Consider the following 20911-nt stretch of genomic DNA (forward strand, 5'->3'; position numbering starts at 1 on the left):
TTTTCTTATTACAGAAAATTCAATTGAGCTCCAAATGTGCTGATATAGATGCTGAGGTATTAAATTTTTTTTTTCTTTCCAAATCAAATATTTTTAAAGGTATAAAAATATTTTGTCTGTCTTGTTGTATTCCTTTTTGATGTGTCTTTACTGTGTTATCAAGTTTGTTCAAAGCTTTTATGTAGTTAAATATTATAGATTGGGTTATACAGTTTTTTTTTTTTAAAGTTTATTTATTCATCACCCATTATGTGTCTATTTTAGAGTTGAAGAGGCATAGTATCTGTATTAATTTATAATCCGAGGAATAGAAGACCACCTTATGTGTCAGAATATGGTCGATTTCTAAACTTTTTTCGTATATCTCTTATAAATTACACTTAATCAATTTTGAAGCTTCGGAAAAGTATCATTTGATATTACCATGTAAGTGAAAAAAATAAAAAAGCAATGAAATTTTTGACAAATTGTAGCATTTCTAAATATTTGCAGAGTTTAGAAAATGCCTCAGTATTCTGCCGAAGCCATCGTAGAAATTCCTGCCACGACAAATTTGCAAATTAAAACTCTCTTAAAGACATTCCTTACAAATATGGATTTAAAATCATTAAATTCAGTTCATTCATCAAGTGGAACCAAAAGATTTTTTAAATTTTTGTATTTTTTTTAGAAGAGTATTACAAAAGCTGTCTATAACAGGTGTTTTTATCACTTTGATAAAATCCTTATATAAATAGTATGAGGGTATCCGATGGCCTTGTAAGAAGTTAGTTTTTTCTTGAATAGTTACTATAAAGGTGTGATATTCTTCATAATTAAGGTAATTTAGTTGCTAGTTAAAAAAAAATTATATTCGTTTTTAATATATAAATTGATGTCTTGATATCAATTTCTTCCACATAAAATTTTCAGGGTTTCTCACTTTGTGTCACAATTACATACTTTACACAAACTGAAAAAACATTGCAAGCTATTGTTTTTTGTTTTTATTGTTATTGAAAGTTTTTTTTTGCTATTTGTTTACAAAGAATTCTCTAAACTTTGTAGATAGGTTTATGCTTTTATTAAATGGCTGCTAATTTAAAAAACAATCATAGAAATCCCCCCTTTTTTTTAAAGTGACGTAACATTATTTTCTTTTCCTTTTTAGATGATTGGTGCATTAGGAGTTTCAAAAGCAATCCTGAATCACGTAATTTTTTGTCATCAAGAAGAATCAAACTGGTAAGGTTTAATTATAAAATATGAACTTTGTAAATGATATATCTAAAATGTTTAGAAACCATCTCTTTTAATTGAAAATTCTGTAAAATATCTAAATAGGAAAATAATAAATCTTCTACCTATATCACACCATTAAGTGTGTATTTTCCCTCTTATTCGTATCTTGAAATATGAAGGTTTATTTTAATTACAACTCTTTTTATCTGATTTTTTTATAAGCTTAAAAGCTTATAAAAAGATGTTAATTATGAATTTTTTTTATTTTATAAATTACAATAACAAACTTCAATAACCCTTCTAAGTGTTATTTTTGGCTTTTTCTGAACTTTCACTTACCGACTTTCCTATGTTGGAAAACAGTTCCCCCCCCCCCATTCTTTAATCGTAAAGTAATAGGAAGAATGAAAACTTCATTGTACTTTAAGCTAGGGACTTAGAGAGTTTAAGAACCTTAAGTTAATTAGGAAACATTTAGTTTTTCAGATTAAAATGTTTGAAGAACTGCGAATTCAAAAATGTTTAAGTCAGCACAATGTTATAGTTTTTTAAAAAATATCCGTTTAGTAAGCTAAGTGGTTTTATAATTTTCATAGCACACAACACCTATCATGTTTATCAGGTCTTGCATTATTTGCTTGAGTTATTTAAATGTTGTTGTTCTTCAAATGCTACTACAATTATATATATTCACAAAAACTTTCAGTCTTAAATGCCGGTGAAGTTGGCAGATTTCATTTGTATGTAAAAGTTTTCTCTGAAGGTTAACAATTTACAGTTATTATTTCATTAAATAGTTATCTAAACAAAATGTGAAGCATATATATTTTTAAAAAACTTTGTGTGAATGACTGCTACTGTAATTAAAATGTTTTTTTTTCAGAGTTGTATAAAAATTTGCTATTTTTGCAAACCAGGGCAAATATTTGAGAACAAGTAGTTTCATAATATTTTGATTTTCAGATTTTATCGAAAAAAAAATATTAAATTTTATTAACCTCCAGTTACAATACTACAATATTTTTTAGCTATCAAGATTTTACACTATAGTATTCTAAATATTAAGGGGACAATACGTATTTGATTTGTAGACCTGTTTTTCTATATATTAGTTATTCTGCTATTTTATAGCATGGGATATTATTTAACACATTACTTTAGTTATTTTATGTTTGCAGGCCCTTGAGTGAAGGTAGAGCCTTAAAGCAGAAGTTTGATGAAATTTTTGCTGCAACTCGTTATATTAAAGCTTTAGAAGAGATAAGAAAAATCAGAATGTCTAAAGTAATGATTATACTTTTTTTATTTTTATGTTGTAGTCAATTTTTATAACAAAATTTTATTTTTATTTATAATTTAAGTTAAATACTTGATTACATTATTTTGCTTAATTTACATGTATGTGTTTATCTGTGTAATTAATAACTCTTAATGAACATCAATGTTCTCTTCCTATATTTTGAATATTTTATTGAGTCCCGATCGTTCCGGATAATCGGTTCCCTACTGTATAATATACCCATAAAAATAAACTTTAATACTCATTTACTCAAATTCACTAATTTATCACTGAGCCAGCTCTTCTACTATTCTCTTCATGTGTCTTAAGTAAAACCTGGAGAACCCGGTAAACCAGGGAAATTAACTTTTTTACCAGAAATTTTTTATTCTTAAATTTTTTAGACAAAAAATCTTAATTCCTTTCTTAAACCCATTCATATAATTTTCTAATGCATGAGAAGGAATGATAAAGATATGAAGTGTTTAAAAAAATTTTTTATTCTGCAATTATTACTTTAATGAATTTTATGTTTTGAACTAAAATTAAAAGTTAATCATTTTCTTTACATTGCAGGTGGTTAATGCTTAGCACTATTTCGTTTGAAATATTTTAAAAAGTTGGGAATTATTTTAACTCAATAGTTTGATTTTAGATGTATTTATATGCACTATAATATTGTATGATGCATACTGTATGTAAGTACAATAATAATTTTGTATTAATATTAGCATATGACTTAGTTTTTCACGCTTTTAAGATTTCATTGGTATTTTTTGTTGACTAATATCATATTTTCGTAAATAATCTATCGTGTTGTATTATTTTTTAAAATTAATGTTCAGGTTAATAAGGGAAAATTTTCTATCAGAAATTAAGTATGCACTTTGTTTTTATTTTTCAAAAACCTGGATTGCCTTATTAAAATTTTGCACTATTTTCATTTTTTGCATAACTAGTGCCTGTTATAGATGAGCAGAATTTAGAAACTTACAAATTATAGAAACTTGCTATTTTCTAAAATTCAGCATTTTTTAAGATGAAAGAGCCTTATGAAAGAGCCTTTTTAAGATGAAAGAATAAAGTGCTACTGTTTCATCTTTTTAAAAATGTTCTTTTGTCATCTTATTTTATCTTTTAAAAAACCATCATTTCCCACTATATTATATATTATCATATATTTATGTTATCAAACTTACCACTTATACATACTACCACGCTTTTATTATCATATATTTATGTGTGATATTTATAAATTTAATTTACTGATATTCATTTCAAATAGCCAAATTAGTACTAATTATTATTTTATTGTTTTTATTATTATACATTGTTACTGTTAACATTGTTTTTATTTTTTCCTTTTTATTCTAGATGAGTGATATTAAAATATATGAAACAGAAGTTGGGTCATTACAAAGTAACAAGCGCAAAGCAGATGAAGTAAGTGTCAATAATTAAAGTATTTTTTTTAATTAGTTTGAAATACTATTTTTATTTATTAAGTAATTTATGACATAGGCAACTTTATAAGCTGTCTCGTTGAATTTTTTTTTTATAACTTTTAGAATTGTCTATCTAGTTTCTTAAAAATATGAACAAAATATGAATAAATAATTCAAATCTGTCAATAATAATCACTGTGAATGCACATTTAATGTTTTATTAAATTTGTAATTGATTAATATGGCTGTTGCAGCTTTTTTCAATTCCTACTATTAGTTCAAACTTTCCCTATATCTTGTTCAATTTTTCAATCGTTAAGTAAAATACTTTTTTATTCATCCACTCAAGTTCAAATGCATTTTTTTGAACCTGTTAATAAAGTTAATGCAGTTTTTTCAATTATTAATTCATTAATTAAATAGGGATGAGCAAAAAATGAAATGGAATTTTCTGATTGGAATTTTTCTTTGTTGACTAAGTAGGAATTGACTAAAAAAAAATTTTATTTTATATTTCTTGTTTATTAATAACTAAAACAGATACTTTTACTTTCTGGTAGAAGAATAAAAAATATAATTGAACAGCATTGGTTTTGAATTTTAAAATCAACATATGAAGAATTTCAAAACATAATTAACACGTAAATGGATGCAGTTTAAAACATACAGCGAATTTGCAGTTGTTTAATTGTTCTATTATTTTATTTTAGGAGGTGCATACGTCTTACAAAAATGACCCGTGGCTGCTTTTGTAATCACATTAATTTTTACTTAAGTCTTAGTTCATTGAAGAAAAAAACAATTTGGCGACGATTGATATAGAGCAGGGATGGCGAACCAATGCAATGGCACACATGCCATTTATGGCACGCGACACAATATTTTGGGCACTCCACCGATCACAATTGTTTTTACACTATGAATTGTTATTACACTATGAAGCATATGCAACAATTAAATTAAAATTCACAAAAAACAAACAAAATAATAAACAATTATTAATAAAAAAATTAAAAATTAATGCTGAAAAAACAATTAATAATCGTAAAAAACAAGCTAACAGTAAATAACTAGCAAAAAAAATCAACAGTCCTGCTTAAACTAACATCTTACAACCTAATATAAGTTATTGGTCATCTAATCTGCAACAACAGAAGTCACACTGATATTAAAGTTGAATTACGTGTATAACTGAGATATTGCAAAATGTTTTTTTTTTTTTTCAATGTAAATAAAGAGTTTTGAGTTGTTAGTAATTTAGTATTATTATTTTCCCAATAATCACGAAGTCAAAATTATTTGACGGCACGTCTATGGCCTCATTAAGCAATTTTTTTAGAAAAAATGGCACATTGGTGTATAAAGGTTCGCCACCCCTGATATAGAGTGTTTCATGTTCACTGTTTTTAATATATATATTCAGAAACCTTGTCAAAGAATGAAGCCAAAAAACTATAAACATAAAGAGTTAATAAACAAAGGAAATAACCAAAAATGCCATCGAAATCTAATGATTCACTACTGATGAAAGATGGACTGAAAGCATGAAAACTTGCTGATAAAATTATTAAATTTAATGAGCAAGTTTTTAGGCTATTACAGCTTTTTTTATTTATTTATATTACGGTATTTTAAGATTATTTCTCTTAGACAGGAGGCTTGAGTGTTTTTGTTTTGTTTTTGCCTTTTACAAATTTTTATTTTTTTAACGATACGTATATCATATCTAATGTCTTATGTTAGATTAATAGTTATGAAACTACAGTAGAGAACCATTTATCCAGTATACAGAAAACTGGAAAGAATTTTGCTTGGTTTTCCTGCTATTGTGAAGTATAACGATTATAAAAAAAAGCTGAAATTTGACTCATCCTTGAAGTTGAGTAGAGGGAAAGGGGGGAATTCTTCTCATTTGCCCAGAGAAACTTTAATTTTTCCCCTGACCTTGAAGGTCGTTAGATCCAGAAAGTGACAAATGTTTTATTTTCTTTTGTGCATCAGTTGTTTTTCTGATAAGCTGCTGTCAATCAAACTTAAAGGAGTGGCATGCTGATTTCGTTTTCTCTTTGATTTTCAAGGGGGTGGGGAAAATGCATTGCAATCGCATATCAATGAATGTCTGAGTTAAGGAACTTGAAACTTCTGGCTAAGAGTATTGACATGTGAGATTTATTTTAAATCCATTTTAGTTGCTCAGTTTTTGTTATCCCTGATTTATTATGATGAATTGTTTTATTATTTCGGATAATGCGAACAAAATGTTTTTTAATCACCAGTTATATTCATCTATTTGACATGGATTAATAAAACAAGATGTTTTTTTGTTGAATAAATTCTGATTTTTTAGAAATGCGGTATCATTAGCAAGTTTTTCTTGATGTGGAATCACATCTGCTTTTGTTAAAAATAGTTTTTTTATAAAAAATTAAATAAAAGGAGAAGATTGTTTATTAATTTAGGCATATAATTATTTGTTAATAAAAGCAGACGATTATTTTGTGAAGCTGATAGCAGTTTTCTTCTTTTAAATATTGATTATGTTTTTCTTGATTCTTGAGTTGTTTTTTTTTTTTCCTTTTTAAGATAAATTTCTTACTCAATAAATTCTTTTTATTCATATATTTTATCATTAAGTTTTTTTTTTTTTTAATTCCGTTGATCTTATAATATCCTGCCTTGCTCCAGGTTTTAATATTTATGTTAGTGCCTTTTTCAAATTTTCCGGTCGATAATTTTCAAGTGTTATTATTTATTTTAATAAGTTTTCCTTTCATTGTCCCCCCCCCCCCCCGTATAATTAGATATGAAATATATTGCGTTTTTTAACTATTGGTTTTATTTTATACAGTACAGAACCCGTTATCTGGAAATCAGAAAACCAAAAACCGGAACGAAATTCAATAAATTTTCCCGACGTTTTTTTTAAAAAAATGTTTTTTTCCTCATAAGATTTTAGGATTTTTCTTTCTTTTTTGAAAGATGTTTACCTTACCATCATTTTGGAAATAATCATTAGTGTATTACTTCATCGTTTTTTCTTCTTTTTAAGATTATTTCCAACTATTTTCGTTTTTTTTTAGTTGGGTTTAACAATAAAAAAAAACGGCTTTTTGTATCGATTCAGAAAACCGGAAAAATCAGTTATCCGGAATAGCGATGGTCCCGATCGTTCCGGATAATCGGTTCCCTACTGTATTAGTTAATTTTGGGATTTTATTTATTATCAAAAAATAAATATGCGAATTTTGTATTTTTTAAACTTGTTTTTCTTGTCTAAACTTTCAAATGTTTTTGTGCTTTTAAATGTTATTTTTCTACCATTTTTTTTTAATTTAGGAGATCTTTTCATTTTTTTCTTATTTTAAAATGTGTTTCACTTTTTCCTTGTAATTTTGGTTTCATAAAACATCGATTAACGGCACTTTTGTCCGATCCAGAACACCGGGAAATTCAAACATCCGGGATATTGATGGTCCTGACCATCCTAGTTAACTGGGTTTCTACTGTATAATTACTTATCTAAAAGCATGAGAAAGTATTAATGAAAATCTTAAGCATTTTTCTTTTCCCACTGGTAGGAAATTAATGTTTTATCTGTTATCTTTCTTATTTAGTATCAAAAAGAATTAGAGAAAACTGAAACCAGACTATCTGCATGTAAAGATACCATTCAAAATATTGAAAGTAAATTGAAACCTTTGCATGTAAGTATAAAGGGATTTAGATATTGTTTGCAATATTCTGCGTAAATATTTTAACTTTTGTCTTTTAAGTGTTTAAATTTTTTTTCCTAAAATTTCTAATTTATCAATTTACCTCTATGTATTTGTAAAAGAAATCTCAACTTATAAAATCTCTTGTGTACACTATATTTTTGCTTTTTTTTTCAAATAGTAGGCAGAGAGTGAATTTCAGTGAAAATGTTTCTTTGATATCTCTAACATATTAAAAATTCTGATTTACCACACTGTTGTTGATTTGCCATGATTACAGATTTTAACTGTTATAACTTAATTATTTTGAGTTTTATTTACCCTCATTATATCCCATATTTAACATTTTTTATCATGTTTTTTTTTATCAAATTTATATTAGGTGTGTCCCTTTGAAATAAAGCTACCTTGATTTTTTGCCGTAACTGGACAGGTAGCAAACCAATGTGAGAAAAACATATGCACTAAAAAAACTCGTTTACAACTACTTATTTACATTGATTAACTCACTTTTTAAACCTTCAGGGCAGGAAAAATGGAATTTTTAAGAATATATTAATTTTTAAGAATATATAGATATTTTCAGAATATATAAAACGTTTGGCTGAAATATAACCACTATTGTCTATGGTCAATATATTTGTATATGACTTGAAATGATGTTGCATAAAATTTACCAATCCCTCGGATAGTAGCATTAATATTATTTTAGGTTTCAAAGATGGCAGTCTCCAAATCTACCACAGTGGGAAACTGCTTGGCATATACAACCCTAGCAAGGGTACCCTTTATTTTATTTTATAACCGTCGTTGAACAGCCGACCCAATTTAGGGTTTATGATTACTAATGTTCAACTCTGCAGCCTTCTAATTTTGAACCCAATCCAGAAGACAAGGAAACTCCTGGATCAAATAGTGAGAGAAATTTGCCTGTTTGATGGAATTAAGCCGTATTTGCGTTACACAGAGAGGAAAACCATGAAGAACTCTCATGGTTAGCCTGATAGCAAGGGGACTCTAACCCATGATTCGTCTACCACTGAGGATATTTTACGTCAGCACTGTGGTTGGTGTATGTGGAGTGCAGGATTCTTTACGATAGCTCTTCATGTTTTTTAAGTGATTGAAACTATGGCATTCACCCTATTATTTAAACACTATTCTTATGTACTTTTTGCACGATAGACAGAGTGCTGAAAAATTCAACTTTGGCTACCAATTCTCTGTAAAAGGGTTTTTATCATTTTTTCACAATAGGTAATCTTCATACAGCCAGTGGAAAATGCTAGTTTAGGTTTACTACCATGCACCCAAAGCTTACCCACAAAATTAATGACCCTCCATTTCGCTATTGATTTATTCCTTGCTTTTACTTCTTTCTTCATCTTCTGTTTAAATGTTTATATTGTACTAGCCATTTGCAATATCGAAGAATAAAATAGTAGCATATGTTGAAAGTTATCCACACTCAAAGGATAGTAGAATATAAAATATAAAAAATAATTTGTGAAAAATAACTTTTCAATCTATTGCCATGATATGAAAAAAGAAAGGAGGAATTTTTCTCCAATGCAAAATAAGATGGAGTCTTATAAATGTACGAAGACTTCAGCTAGGTTGGTGAACATAAACTAGTTTTTCCCTTAGGCTGTCTGTTACAAAGAAATCCTGTACTGTCTTGTAAGTTAAGAACAAAACCATTATCCCCATGGAGAAAGTCAGTTTGCATCAAAGTGCACGTCAAATGGATACCAAGATCCCAGCCCGAACGTATATCAATATCGGCAATTCTTGAAACGTTACGCTACCTCCTTTTTGCTTGCTTTCTTATTAACAATAATAATCAATTAACAAATAAAAAGTATTTAAAAATTGTGACATGTATATCTTTCCATTTGCAATTAAAGAAACTAGTGAAAGAAAATATTCTTTCCTGTTTACCTCTACATTGAAACAAAAATAAAAATTCTTTATTTCGCATTTGCTTGTTAAGAGCATGTCAGCATAAGACGCGCCATTTTTAGTTTTCTGATCAAATCCAATGCTCTTGCAACATCATATAGTTTTTCTTTTCCAAGAACATAAGTTCTCTTATTTATTGAAATATGTCGCCAAGTCTAGGATTCCAGTAACGCTACAAAACTATAATTTTTAAAAAAAAATATTCTATGATATATATCGAGGAATTATATTTCAATCTGATGTGTTTAAAAGCTTTTATATTGTTTTGAAAGCACATTTGTATAATTCAATAATGAAATAAAACGGAATTATATTCACATGGTGCGTAGAGTTTTTAAAAAGTCTTAAAGGTGCTTATTTTTGATTTTCGTTATTTAAAAGCCTTTAAAGGTGCTTTTTTCATTTGGTGTTTTTAAAAAGTGCTTAATTTTTCCTTTTCAAAAATGATATTTTTTTTGTTACCATGTTGATTTTCGCCACGTATCATGCAAAAGCATGCTTTTCACATTGTTCTATTCAACATTTTCACAATTCATTTCGTCGTACCATATGAAAGCGCCAATCATTTGACATGTTTGATGAAACACTTGCGAGTCCGTATGTGCGTCTACTGAGCTGGGTTCGGTGAGATTATTGCTTTCTCATCTGCAACTCTGCTGCATTTTGCAAGATGTCCTCTATTTCAGACTTCATTTTCCAACCTCTGACATCGAACCGAAAAATCTCGATTATTTTATAACGGCTATTATTAAATAAAATAATAATGAATATATATTGCAATTAAAGAGTGATCATTACTTTACTTGATGTAAATCATGCTAAATAACTAATTCTATAAAATTCTTTTAATTTTAATTTGGAATCCTTAGTTTTGTTTTCACTGTAAACAAGATATATTTTTCTTAAGAATATTTTATTTGAATTTATTATTATATTTTTCTTTCATTCTTATTAAATATATGTGTGTTTCAATCTTTAAAAAGTATTCAATATTATCAACTAAGTATGTTACTTTGGTTTTTAGGACAAGTTGCGTGATGGTCAAATAAAACAAAATGAATTTGGAAAACTTCAGGCAAATCTAGGTTTGTAGATTAATTATTTCATTTATTATCTAATACTTATTGTAATCATATGTAAATGTGACATAAAAGAGAGTCAAAGCATAATATAAAAGAGTCATATGTAACTTAAAAGGAGAGTCAAAAGTAATTTATAGGAAATTGAAAAATGCAACCTTAAAAATGCATTTTTGATAAACTTTTTTGGTATACAAAGGTGTTTTTTTTTTTTTTTTTTTTTTTTTTNGTTCTTTGTAAATAAAATTGTGACATTGTGCACATCTAAGTTAAGGAATGTAGGGAATGCAAATACAAAGTTCAAAAGTTTTAAGATTATAGCACTATAAATAATACATAACAGAATTTTAAGTTTAAAATTTTAAAAAAAATGAAAATTGTTTGGATTTACTCTCAATTTATTTGAAAATAAATATACAAAAATATGCTGAAAATAATGAAATTAAACTTAACCTAAGTAAGTGTTGTTATACTCGTAACTTGTTTCGTATTTTTAATTATTCATTATTTATCAGTTTATGCATTTAAAATTATATATTTTTACATAATCAAGAACGTTTATACTATACCTTTAAGTTAAAAAAAAAATTAAAAGAAATATTGAATATTTATAAATCAAGTAATAGAATATAATTGTTATAAATAGCCTTTCATTTTTAAAGTTAAACCATTTAAGTCTATTGAAAGATAAAACAGCATTTATTCAGTGTAGGTTTTCTAATTTAGCATTGACATAAATCGATTAGCATTTCCAAACACTGGAAATCAAATTATTAGTTATCTGTAATATAATACAGAAAAATTTTTATCACAAGTTTAATACCTTTTTCTCTATTAATAATTATTAATTCTCAATTAATATCAATTTTAAATTTTTTAGAGTTATTCTAACTTATTACTGGTAAGAGTGAAATGTTTATGAGCCCCAGACACTTATTTTAAGTGTTTTTATTTTATGTTCTACATTATTTTTAATTTTCCCCCCAATAATTTCTATTACAAGAAGTAAATAGAAGAAAAACTGCTGCTTCAACTAGTTCTACTTCAATGCTGAAGCTCGCAGTATTTAGTTTATTGATGATTTTTATCGTAAAAATTTATTTAAATGTTTTCAAAATGTTAGAATAAATCATTCAAATGATGTTTTTTACAAATTTTAAAATCTAAAAAAAAAAAAAAAAAATTATATGGTTAAAAATGTATTTAGACATAAAAACAAGGCTATGCGAATTATAATTTTGTTTGTAATTACATTCAATCTATTTTTTATGCTCTTGGATTTCTGTAAAGTTGAATTATTCTATGTAAAAATTGTTCCTATTGTTTAATGTTTCACATGGGCCAGTTAGTTAGCATCACTAGTGATTCACTGTATTTGACTCATCCAATTATTACAATAATGCCCGATTTCATAATTGTGCGTAAAAAGTTTTATGGGTATACTAGAGAGCTACTCAATTATTCCAATAATAATGCCCAACTCTCTCTTTTGTATCTTTCTCTCTATGTAAGAGGATAATACATATATCTTTTGTATGTGTATCTTTGTCATGTTTTTACTAACAAGAAAGACTTCTTATTGATTACTTAATTAACTGCCTCTACAATTTTAATTAAAATTTAGTAAAATATCTGATTAATTTACAAATTTACATTGAGTTTTCATTACGATCTCTTGAAACATTTGTTTAATGCCCTAATTAATAAAAATTACAACTACTGCTAGTTTTATATTGTCCACTTTGATGCTAGAGAGTTTAATATTATAATTTCCAGGTTTATCAAAGGTATCAATCACAAAACCGGATGTGTCTATTATATTATTATTTTTTTTTTTAAATCTAGAAAAATGTAAATTTTGGACAAAGGATCACACAAGTAAAAAATAAATTTTGTGAAAACACTCTGGAAGAGGATGACGAAACAAAATAGGTCAATTGTGTTTGTGTGAAAATTACAATACTTCTCTATTTTCATTTAGCAATGTTACTATGTATGTATATATGTATGAAAAAATTAAATGTAAAAACAAAACTAGGCAATTATTTAAAATAATAATTAGCAAGTAGGGTTTATAGATTGTGTGAACCATATCTATTGAGGATGATAAATTAAAATTCTACCGATTTTAGAATACTTTATGGTTGAGGCAGTTTTCTGTCAATTCTTATAGCCAACTTAGAAACAATAATATCAGTTGTAATAAATTTATATGCAAAATCTAAGAAGTATTATGCATTATTTTTAACATTCATAATAAGAAAAGGCAAAAACTACAAATCAGTTCTAAAAAAATAATTCTAAATATGATTTGAATCTGAGAACAATGTATTTATAAATGTTGTGTATTTTTTATTTTTTTTCCTCAGATAACAATTCAGAACTCATAAAAAAGTATGAGAAGGATGAGCGAGATTTAAGGAACAGCATCACTAACTTCTTTGATGGTAACAAACAAGAACTTGAAAAAGAAATGAAAAATTTTGATGCTATTACATCAGAGAAAGAAAAAAAGTTATCTAAGGTAGGTTTAAGGTTTATATTAAACACTCTGTTTTTTCATAACTGTGAGGAAACATTTTTCTATTATTTCTTATCGTTGGATAGTAGAAGGAATATGTAAATAGTTATTCAAAACTTGGTATTTCAAGCACAATAACCATTGTTTATTTATTTCTTATTTAGTTGAAAAAAGAAATTAATAGTTTGGAGAAAAATCTTAATTCTGATATGAAGATTAAAACTCGGTTGATAGAGGAACTGGGAAAACTGAAAGCTGATCATGAGGTGAGTTGTAGTTAATGTATGTATAAAATTTGATCCTAGAAAATTTTATTTAATAATTAAAAAAATTATATAGTAGAAACATGCATCAAAATAATTCGGTTTTATTGGTGTACTTTGTGAATAAAGTTTTATTAAACAAAGTGTGTTTTCACTAGATATTACATTGATTGCAGTTAAGAGGTCTAAAATAAATTGAGTTATGCTACTCTTTAAAATTTTTTGTGTTAGTATTTATTTTTTTAATTCATGAATTAATAACCAGTTTGAGCATAATCTTGTATCTTTTTAGAATTTAAAAACTCCTTGAAAAAGTTTTTTGTAATAACAGGACCCTATTTGCACAAATTCACAAAAGCAGGACCCTGGTTGAAAGAACGTGACTTAACGTTTATTTTATATTCACAAATCACAAGTCATTTTTTCACAATTTTACAAAAACGGACCNTGCAATTGCAGGGCCCTATTTGCACAAATTCACAAAAGCAGGACACTAGTTGAAAGAATGTGACTTAACGTTTATATTATATTCACAAATTACAAGTCATTTTTTCACCATTTTACAAAAACGAACCTTTCACAAAATGTCTGGACAGACCCCTGATAATAGATATGAAGTAAACAATTAATTGTAATTTTTATAATTTCTAAAGATAAATTGAGTTGAAAATATCATAGCTGCCAACTCTACTGGATGTCCTGGTAGGCTACTGACTTTTGCTAATGTCTACTGGTTTAATAAAAAATTCTCCTGGTTTTTGTACATTTTAAAAAATTCCTTAAAGTTGAGTAAGTTTCCCAACAAAAATCCCTGTTGAAATAGAATGTTTGCACAAATTATTGCTTGCTCGAATATTTAAATAAGTACTATTAATATATAGTGAAGCGAGCCTCATTTATGGAAATCAGTTTAAAACTTTTCTTTTTGATCTAAAATGTTCAGTTTAATTTTATTCAGAACTCCCTTTTTGAATTAATTTTTTCATGAATGAAATAACTATTACTATTTAAAATTTTGAGTAAACGTAATGCACAACATTTCAAGCATATTTAATGACTGGAAAATATTGCAGTTTTTCTTTTTTGATGACTATAACAATCTCAAAAATTCCCTGTGTGTAAAATATTTAGTACATTATGCAACAATTATCATGAAATTTATGTTTGGTAAAATCTATTGGATTTTTTCCTATGTATGTCGGCAGCTATGTAATAGTCTGAGCTATACTTTGTTAAATTTTTTTTAAATTAAAAAGTGGAAACTTTTTGGGGGGTGAGTGTATGCTTTTTTTATTACTCATTTGCAAATTATTTTGCTTTTATTGTAAGCATTACACTGGAGCTAGACTTGTGAGCATTTAGTCAAGGTCTGAAATTCATTGAATGATGTACTAGTGACATGAATTGTAAACAGGCACACTATCATAATTAAGATGTTTGTAGTTTTCTATCTGTTTCGGACTCCACTACCACCTGCGTGAACTACTTCTGGCTCATTCACTATCCCTAGCTTAGATTCAAGACATGGCCTGAAAATATGCAGATCATTTTATCCATAGACCCATAGTTTTTAAAAATTATATCCCATAGTAAATATAAGTATAATATAGTTTTTAAATATTATATTTTTAATAGTTCAGATGGGATATTTGTCTAATTTTTGTTTTCAGACTTCGAGAAAAAATATATTAAATTAATGAACCTATTTTTGAAATAAAATTTCAAAATGTCTATTTTTTCCTCCTGTAGTAAATGTAGTAATTCCAAGTATAACCTTTATAATATTGATTCAGTAGTTTAATTATAAGTGTTCCACTATCTTTCTTAGGAGTTACATTAATACAGTAACTATTTTAACACATTTTATTTCTAGGTGATATTAATTTCTAGAAACACTCATTGTTTTCTGTGTCAAACCATTGTTAATGCAGTTTTTGTTCATTCTTTTATATTGCATTGTTAATCCAGTGTCTTATTTTTTTTTTTTTATCAACTCCAAACAATAGCTTTCTGAAGTGCTTGTTAAGTTATATTCTGACTATTTTAAAAAAATCTTTATAATTGTGTAAATCACTGTGTAAAAAAAAAAAAATTATTTGGTACCTATTAATGTGTTTTTTTCTTTAGCGTCATAAAGAACTTATATCCCAAAGGGACTCTAAATTGAGAATAATGCGGAAGAAACTTGGCATGGGAGATTTGGGTTTGGATGAAGATGAACCTTTGGAAAATTCGGAGGTGATGGGTATAATGCGAAACTTGAAGCAAAGGAACAGTACAACACAAAATGAGCTTCAAAATTGCAAGGTATGTTTCCTTTTCTTTTTTAGAATTTATTTCTAGAGCCAATAGTCTGCACAGAGTTGATTTAATGGTATGAATATTTTTTTTTAGATAAAGCATGAAGCAAATGAAAATAGAGTTCAAGCTGAAATTGATGAATCTAATTCTGAAAAAGCTAAAAAACAACAAAAGCTTTCTAGTTGCAATGAACAGATGGTAGGTTAACCTTACATTGCAAGAATTTTTTTTAAAAATGTTGTCTTTAAATAAAAACTGTCTTATTAGCCGATACAAAAAAATTTAAAATTGGAAATCTAACATGCTGTTTTTAATGTGAAAAAAAAAACATTCTTTAGAACATAAAAAATCCAGTATCAAATGCATGTGAACATGGTAAATATATCAATTACATTGAATAGTGCTTTAAGATTTTTCAACAAAATTAATTTAAAAGACTTTAAAAATACAAAAATTGGATAAGAAGGGTTTAGTTTTTTCAAAAAGATGAATAAAAGTGCATTTACCCAAGAGTATGAAAGGGAAAAAATTATTTAACTTATAGTATCTAGTGATCTTGCAAGACATTCGAAACTACAGATCTTTAGGTCATAGGGTTTCTGATTTTCAGGATTTTTCATTAAAAGTGGGTCCCTAGTTAAAATGTGAATTCTTTATCGGATATTAATGTGCACATTCATAATTATTTTATTTATTAATGAACAAAACAAAGAATTTCTAAACAAGAAAAGTCTTATATTTGAACAAACAAGACTTTTATTTAAGACTGAGTAAGTCCTGTATCTAGGAATGTCAACAAATGTAATATGATACTCAGAATAATTTTAATTTTCTCTTTCCGCTACCCATAAAGAAGAATAAGAAGTTATTTACATAAAACTTAGTTATAACTTCGCCTATGCACTTTATGTCTCTCAATACTGATCGTAAAGATAGTAACTGTGTAACACTGATCGTAAAGATGCTGTTTGCTGCAGAACACCAAAGTCAAGCATCACTGGCTGTGGCCAGTAAGCGTGTGGGTGACGACCTTGATCATCATGCGTAGGGCCAGAGGGTGCACGTTATCGGTCCCTGTTATTAAACTGTTCTACTGTCAAGTGCTCGACTTCACTCGCAAGTCGTCAGGCTACCAAAGCAGGGGAACCTTCCTCTTTGCAGAGGATCGAAATTGCAATGACTTGTCTTCGGATCATACTCAGGGATGCTTCCCAGACTGTATGCTAGTAATTCATTGTACAGCTCTATTGAGACAAAAATAAAGTAACTACCTATCTAAAGCACTTTATCTATGTTCTTTTTTTTTGCTGGAGAAATTTGTCTCTGGAATCATGTGATAGCTTATTTTTCAAACTGTCTGTGATTTTTGACACATTATATTCCATAAGCAACCAATCACTGGTCTAGTGGTTACTGTACTGAATAAGGGGGGCAGTGATTGTGGGTTCGTGGGAAGTAACTCTCTCTGTGTTCTATGTCGTTTCTTTTGTGTGAATGAAACCCACCCTATAAACGGGTTTGTGGCTGTATGACGTGGGCGACACTACTCCGCCTCCTACTAGCCATAGGTGTTCATTGAGTAATGATAAGAGAGTAGCAATTCTTGCATTTCTGTCCCAATAAATGGCGGGCACTAGATCCAAGTGCCCACCATTAAAAAAATAAATATATTCCATAAGTGGAATTACTGTGTCCATCTATTTATTGATTTTANGAAGGCCAAGGCCCATCCTGGGCTGTCGTGCCAATGAGAAGAAGAAGAAGGAATTACTGTGTGTCTTAAAATCAATCATGTTTAAAATTTGTTTGTTTTTTCACATTACTTCAGACTTCTTTATTAGTAAAGTTCTTTATGGATTTTTTAAATAATAGTTGTTGGTATGCAATAAAAGAAATTCAAATTATATATTTCCCAAAACAGGATGCCATAAAAAAGTATTTATTTTATTTTTATTTATAATGTAGACCCTCCTTAATTAAATTTACTTTTGTCAATATGTAATTGTTTTTAAGTAAAATATTATTTCTTTACTATGCATACAAGGGCATTATTTATGTTAGTAAATTTTATAGTGTTACTATTTATAAAATGACTTATTTATTATAGGCTAAAAATAAGTTGAATTCAAGAAATATTAGTGCTGAATTATCTCGATTAGACTCGCTGGCATCTCTTCAAGATAATGTTGAAAAAGATCTAAAAGATGCTGTAAGTACTATTATAAAATGAATACAGTAATATATATATATACATATATATATATATATTCTTTTTTTAACTTCGAAACCTAAGATCATTTTTTATTTTAAGTATTTGAATTTACTCTTTTTAATTGTTAACTCTCAAATTATTTTTTTTAAAGGAATATTATTATTTTATCTGTTTAAATGAAAAATATTAACAGTCATTAGTGAAATTTAGAATGTAATAAATACACATTAAAAAATTTTCATTTATAATTTTAATTGAAATTTTATTTAATATTGCAAATGCTTTTTGCATTTAGTCTTATCTGTGTGTGTGTGTGATTGTCATTCTCAGTTCACAAAAGCAGGAAAATCCTAAATAACTTATCTAGTGATCAGATCTTCCTTCTCATATTAGGACTCAATCTTAAAGGGGGGACCTCAAATAAACTAATTAATCAGTTCAGCTATTTTAAGTTATAAAAACTATCTTTCAAATTCTTTTTGACTGATTTGGATTCTTAATTCTCAAAATATAGGGGGTAGCTGCAATTTGAGAAACAAGGTTCATATAGTTTGTTTGAGAGAGCTATTGAAAGTTATGTTAATTTTACATTTAGCATATTTGGCCACATTTTGTGACTTCTTTAAGAAATTAAAAAATTTTTGCACTATATTATAAAATTCCTTTATCCGAAGGTTGTTTCGTGTTGAAAATATTTTTTCAATAATTATTTACTTTTTTTTATTATTTTATTATATAAAAGCTTATAAATATAATAAGCCGAAGAAAGTTTAAATTGTAAATTATGCAAATTTTTAAATGATTTAAAAGAATGTATTTTATGTAACAAAATACAAAGTTTGAACAAAATTGTTCAAATAGTTTCTGAGAAATAAAATTCTAAATATTGGTCTTATTTGTAAATGTAGTTTTAATATTTGCTTCTAATTTTGAGTAAATTCTAATTTTCTGTTTTGTGCTTATGTTTAAAACTGTACATCAGGTTGTACAGCTATACATAATGCCAAATTTCCTTAAAATGAAAAAAAATGAAATACACTGAATTTTTTTGTTTTTTTCATCAATATCACAAAACTTCAGTAAATTTTAATATAATTTTTTTTAAAAATATTTATGTCATAAGTTTGTTCAGCTTCTTTAGATCCATTGCTCTTCTAAGGTAAATCCTTTGAAACTCCACTAGAGGTGTTCACTAGTGAAAAAAATGTCTTATATATATTTTTTTTAGGTGAATGCTCCAAATGTTTTAATCCAAATTTTAGAAAAGAGAAAGAAAAAAAATATTGATAATTGTGAATGCTAATGAAGGCTCACAAGTCGTCTCCCACCTGGTTTATCTAGGACAAACTAATTCAAAAATGTCAAATATACAGGTATAGGTCAAAATAATAGGAATACCTGCACATAATACCACTATACGCAGGTGTTCCTATTATTTTGTCCTTATAGTGAATCAAAAGTAACATGTATTTTAAATAAATCACTCTTTTTTATATTATGGCAAAAGAGGTCTGTATCAATATCTTTCCAGTTAAACTTAGTATATATGCTCTCTAACTATTTTTTACATTATTTCACTAAACATTAATATAAATTGCATTCAATAGAAAGTACCAAATCTCTTAATTTAGGAATTTAAAGATACAGTGTAACAATAGTATATTATATCCTTTTGCAATTTAAATTCTGTGATTGAAAATAATTTTATGTCTTTTTAATAAATGTGTGCAGATAGTTTCATGATAATCAACAATCCTACTTTTTTGTTACTATACCTGTTTTTGTCAAAGGCATCAGCTACATTTACAAACGTTGTTTTGCAGGAAGATGATTTGACAGTTTTAGAAAATAGTGTGAATCTTGAAGAACTTCAGAAAGAATTAACCCTTAAGCAACGCAAGAAATCTGAAACCTCTCTCCAATTGTCTCAATTAAAGTAACGTAAACTTTGAACTTTTTATATAGAATTGAACACGATTCTAACTGTTATCGCCTAGACTTAATCGGATAATAGGTTGTTTAACGATTATTGAATTGTGTGTTTCTGTTTAAATGCAGTAGTCTCAATACTTACTTTTTTCTTTAACATTTACCATAATAATATAATAAATCAAACTATCAATGTTTGCTTAATATTGATGGCTTTTGTGAGGGATATGATTATGTAAGGGATCTTAAAAAGGTAAAATAAAAACTTTTTTATTCATAACTTTTAAAAGTTTCTGAGTTTAATATGGTAGACTCAAGGAAAGCAACATGTTTACTGTATTTTATTAGTGGGATTATTCATTAGTTAATTTTTGTTTACATTTTAGTTTTTATCAATTAAACTTAAGTTTCTATTCTTTGTTATCAAAGTCTTTTATGTTTAGTATGGCAGCATTATATGGAATAAGAAAGCATATGCAACAATAAAGTTAGATAATGCTTCCAAGCAAATTCTGGAAAGTTGATAGGTCGACTGTCCACTTGGTTCTATTACAAGATCAGACCACATGATTTTTGTCAAAATTATTAATTGTCAAACAATTGAGCAAGAGAAATGCCACTGTGAATGATGTGACATCAGATTAATTGTTACTTATAAAAGTAAAATCAAATTTTATTTACATTCCCAATATCATATGAGCATTTTTTAAGTACTCTATTTTCCAAAAAGTTTATCTAGTAGTGATATGATATATCAACCATTGTTTAAAGTTTTAAAAAACATTCCAGCAAATTATTTATTTATATATTTATAAATATAATTTTATTCCACTCCATGAAGTTAATTTTTTTAAAAAAAAAACATTTACTTTGTTCAATTTCTTATTTTTATTTCCAATTCATTCTTTTAATTTTTATTTTACATGTTTACCCCTTCCCACCATTTTGTGAAAAAGAGGGTACAGGGTATAAAATAAAAATTTAAA

The 20911-nt window shown here is 27.2% G+C and overlaps 1 protein-coding gene across 1 annotated transcript in view; it reads left to right on the forward strand.

The window, feature by feature from the left end:
- Nucleotides 1-14: 14 nt before the first annotated feature.
- The window catches only part of LOC107455150 (DNA repair protein rad50), a gene marked incomplete at its 5' end in the record, with an annotated part of 55146 nt that continues 34249 nt past the window's right edge, over nucleotides 15-20911 (forward strand). The window contains 12 exon segments of the mRNA XM_043046106.2: nucleotides 15-56; nucleotides 1151-1224; nucleotides 2400-2505; nucleotides 3875-3943; nucleotides 7560-7649; nucleotides 10645-10705; nucleotides 13069-13223; nucleotides 13385-13486; nucleotides 15611-15790; nucleotides 15878-15982; nucleotides 17892-17993; nucleotides 19820-19932. Of these exon segments, the coding sequence (XP_042902040.2) occupies nucleotides 15-56; nucleotides 1151-1224; nucleotides 2400-2505; nucleotides 3875-3943; nucleotides 7560-7649; nucleotides 10645-10705; nucleotides 13069-13223; nucleotides 13385-13486; nucleotides 15611-15790; nucleotides 15878-15982; nucleotides 17892-17993; nucleotides 19820-19932 (1199 nt within the window).

This window comes from Parasteatoda tepidariorum, chromosome 5, assembly GCF_043381705.1.
Source record: "Parasteatoda tepidariorum isolate YZ-2023 chromosome 5, CAS_Ptep_4.0, whole genome shotgun sequence".
In the NCBI taxonomy this organism is placed as follows: domain Eukaryota; kingdom Metazoa; phylum Arthropoda; class Arachnida; order Araneae; family Theridiidae; genus Parasteatoda; species Parasteatoda tepidariorum.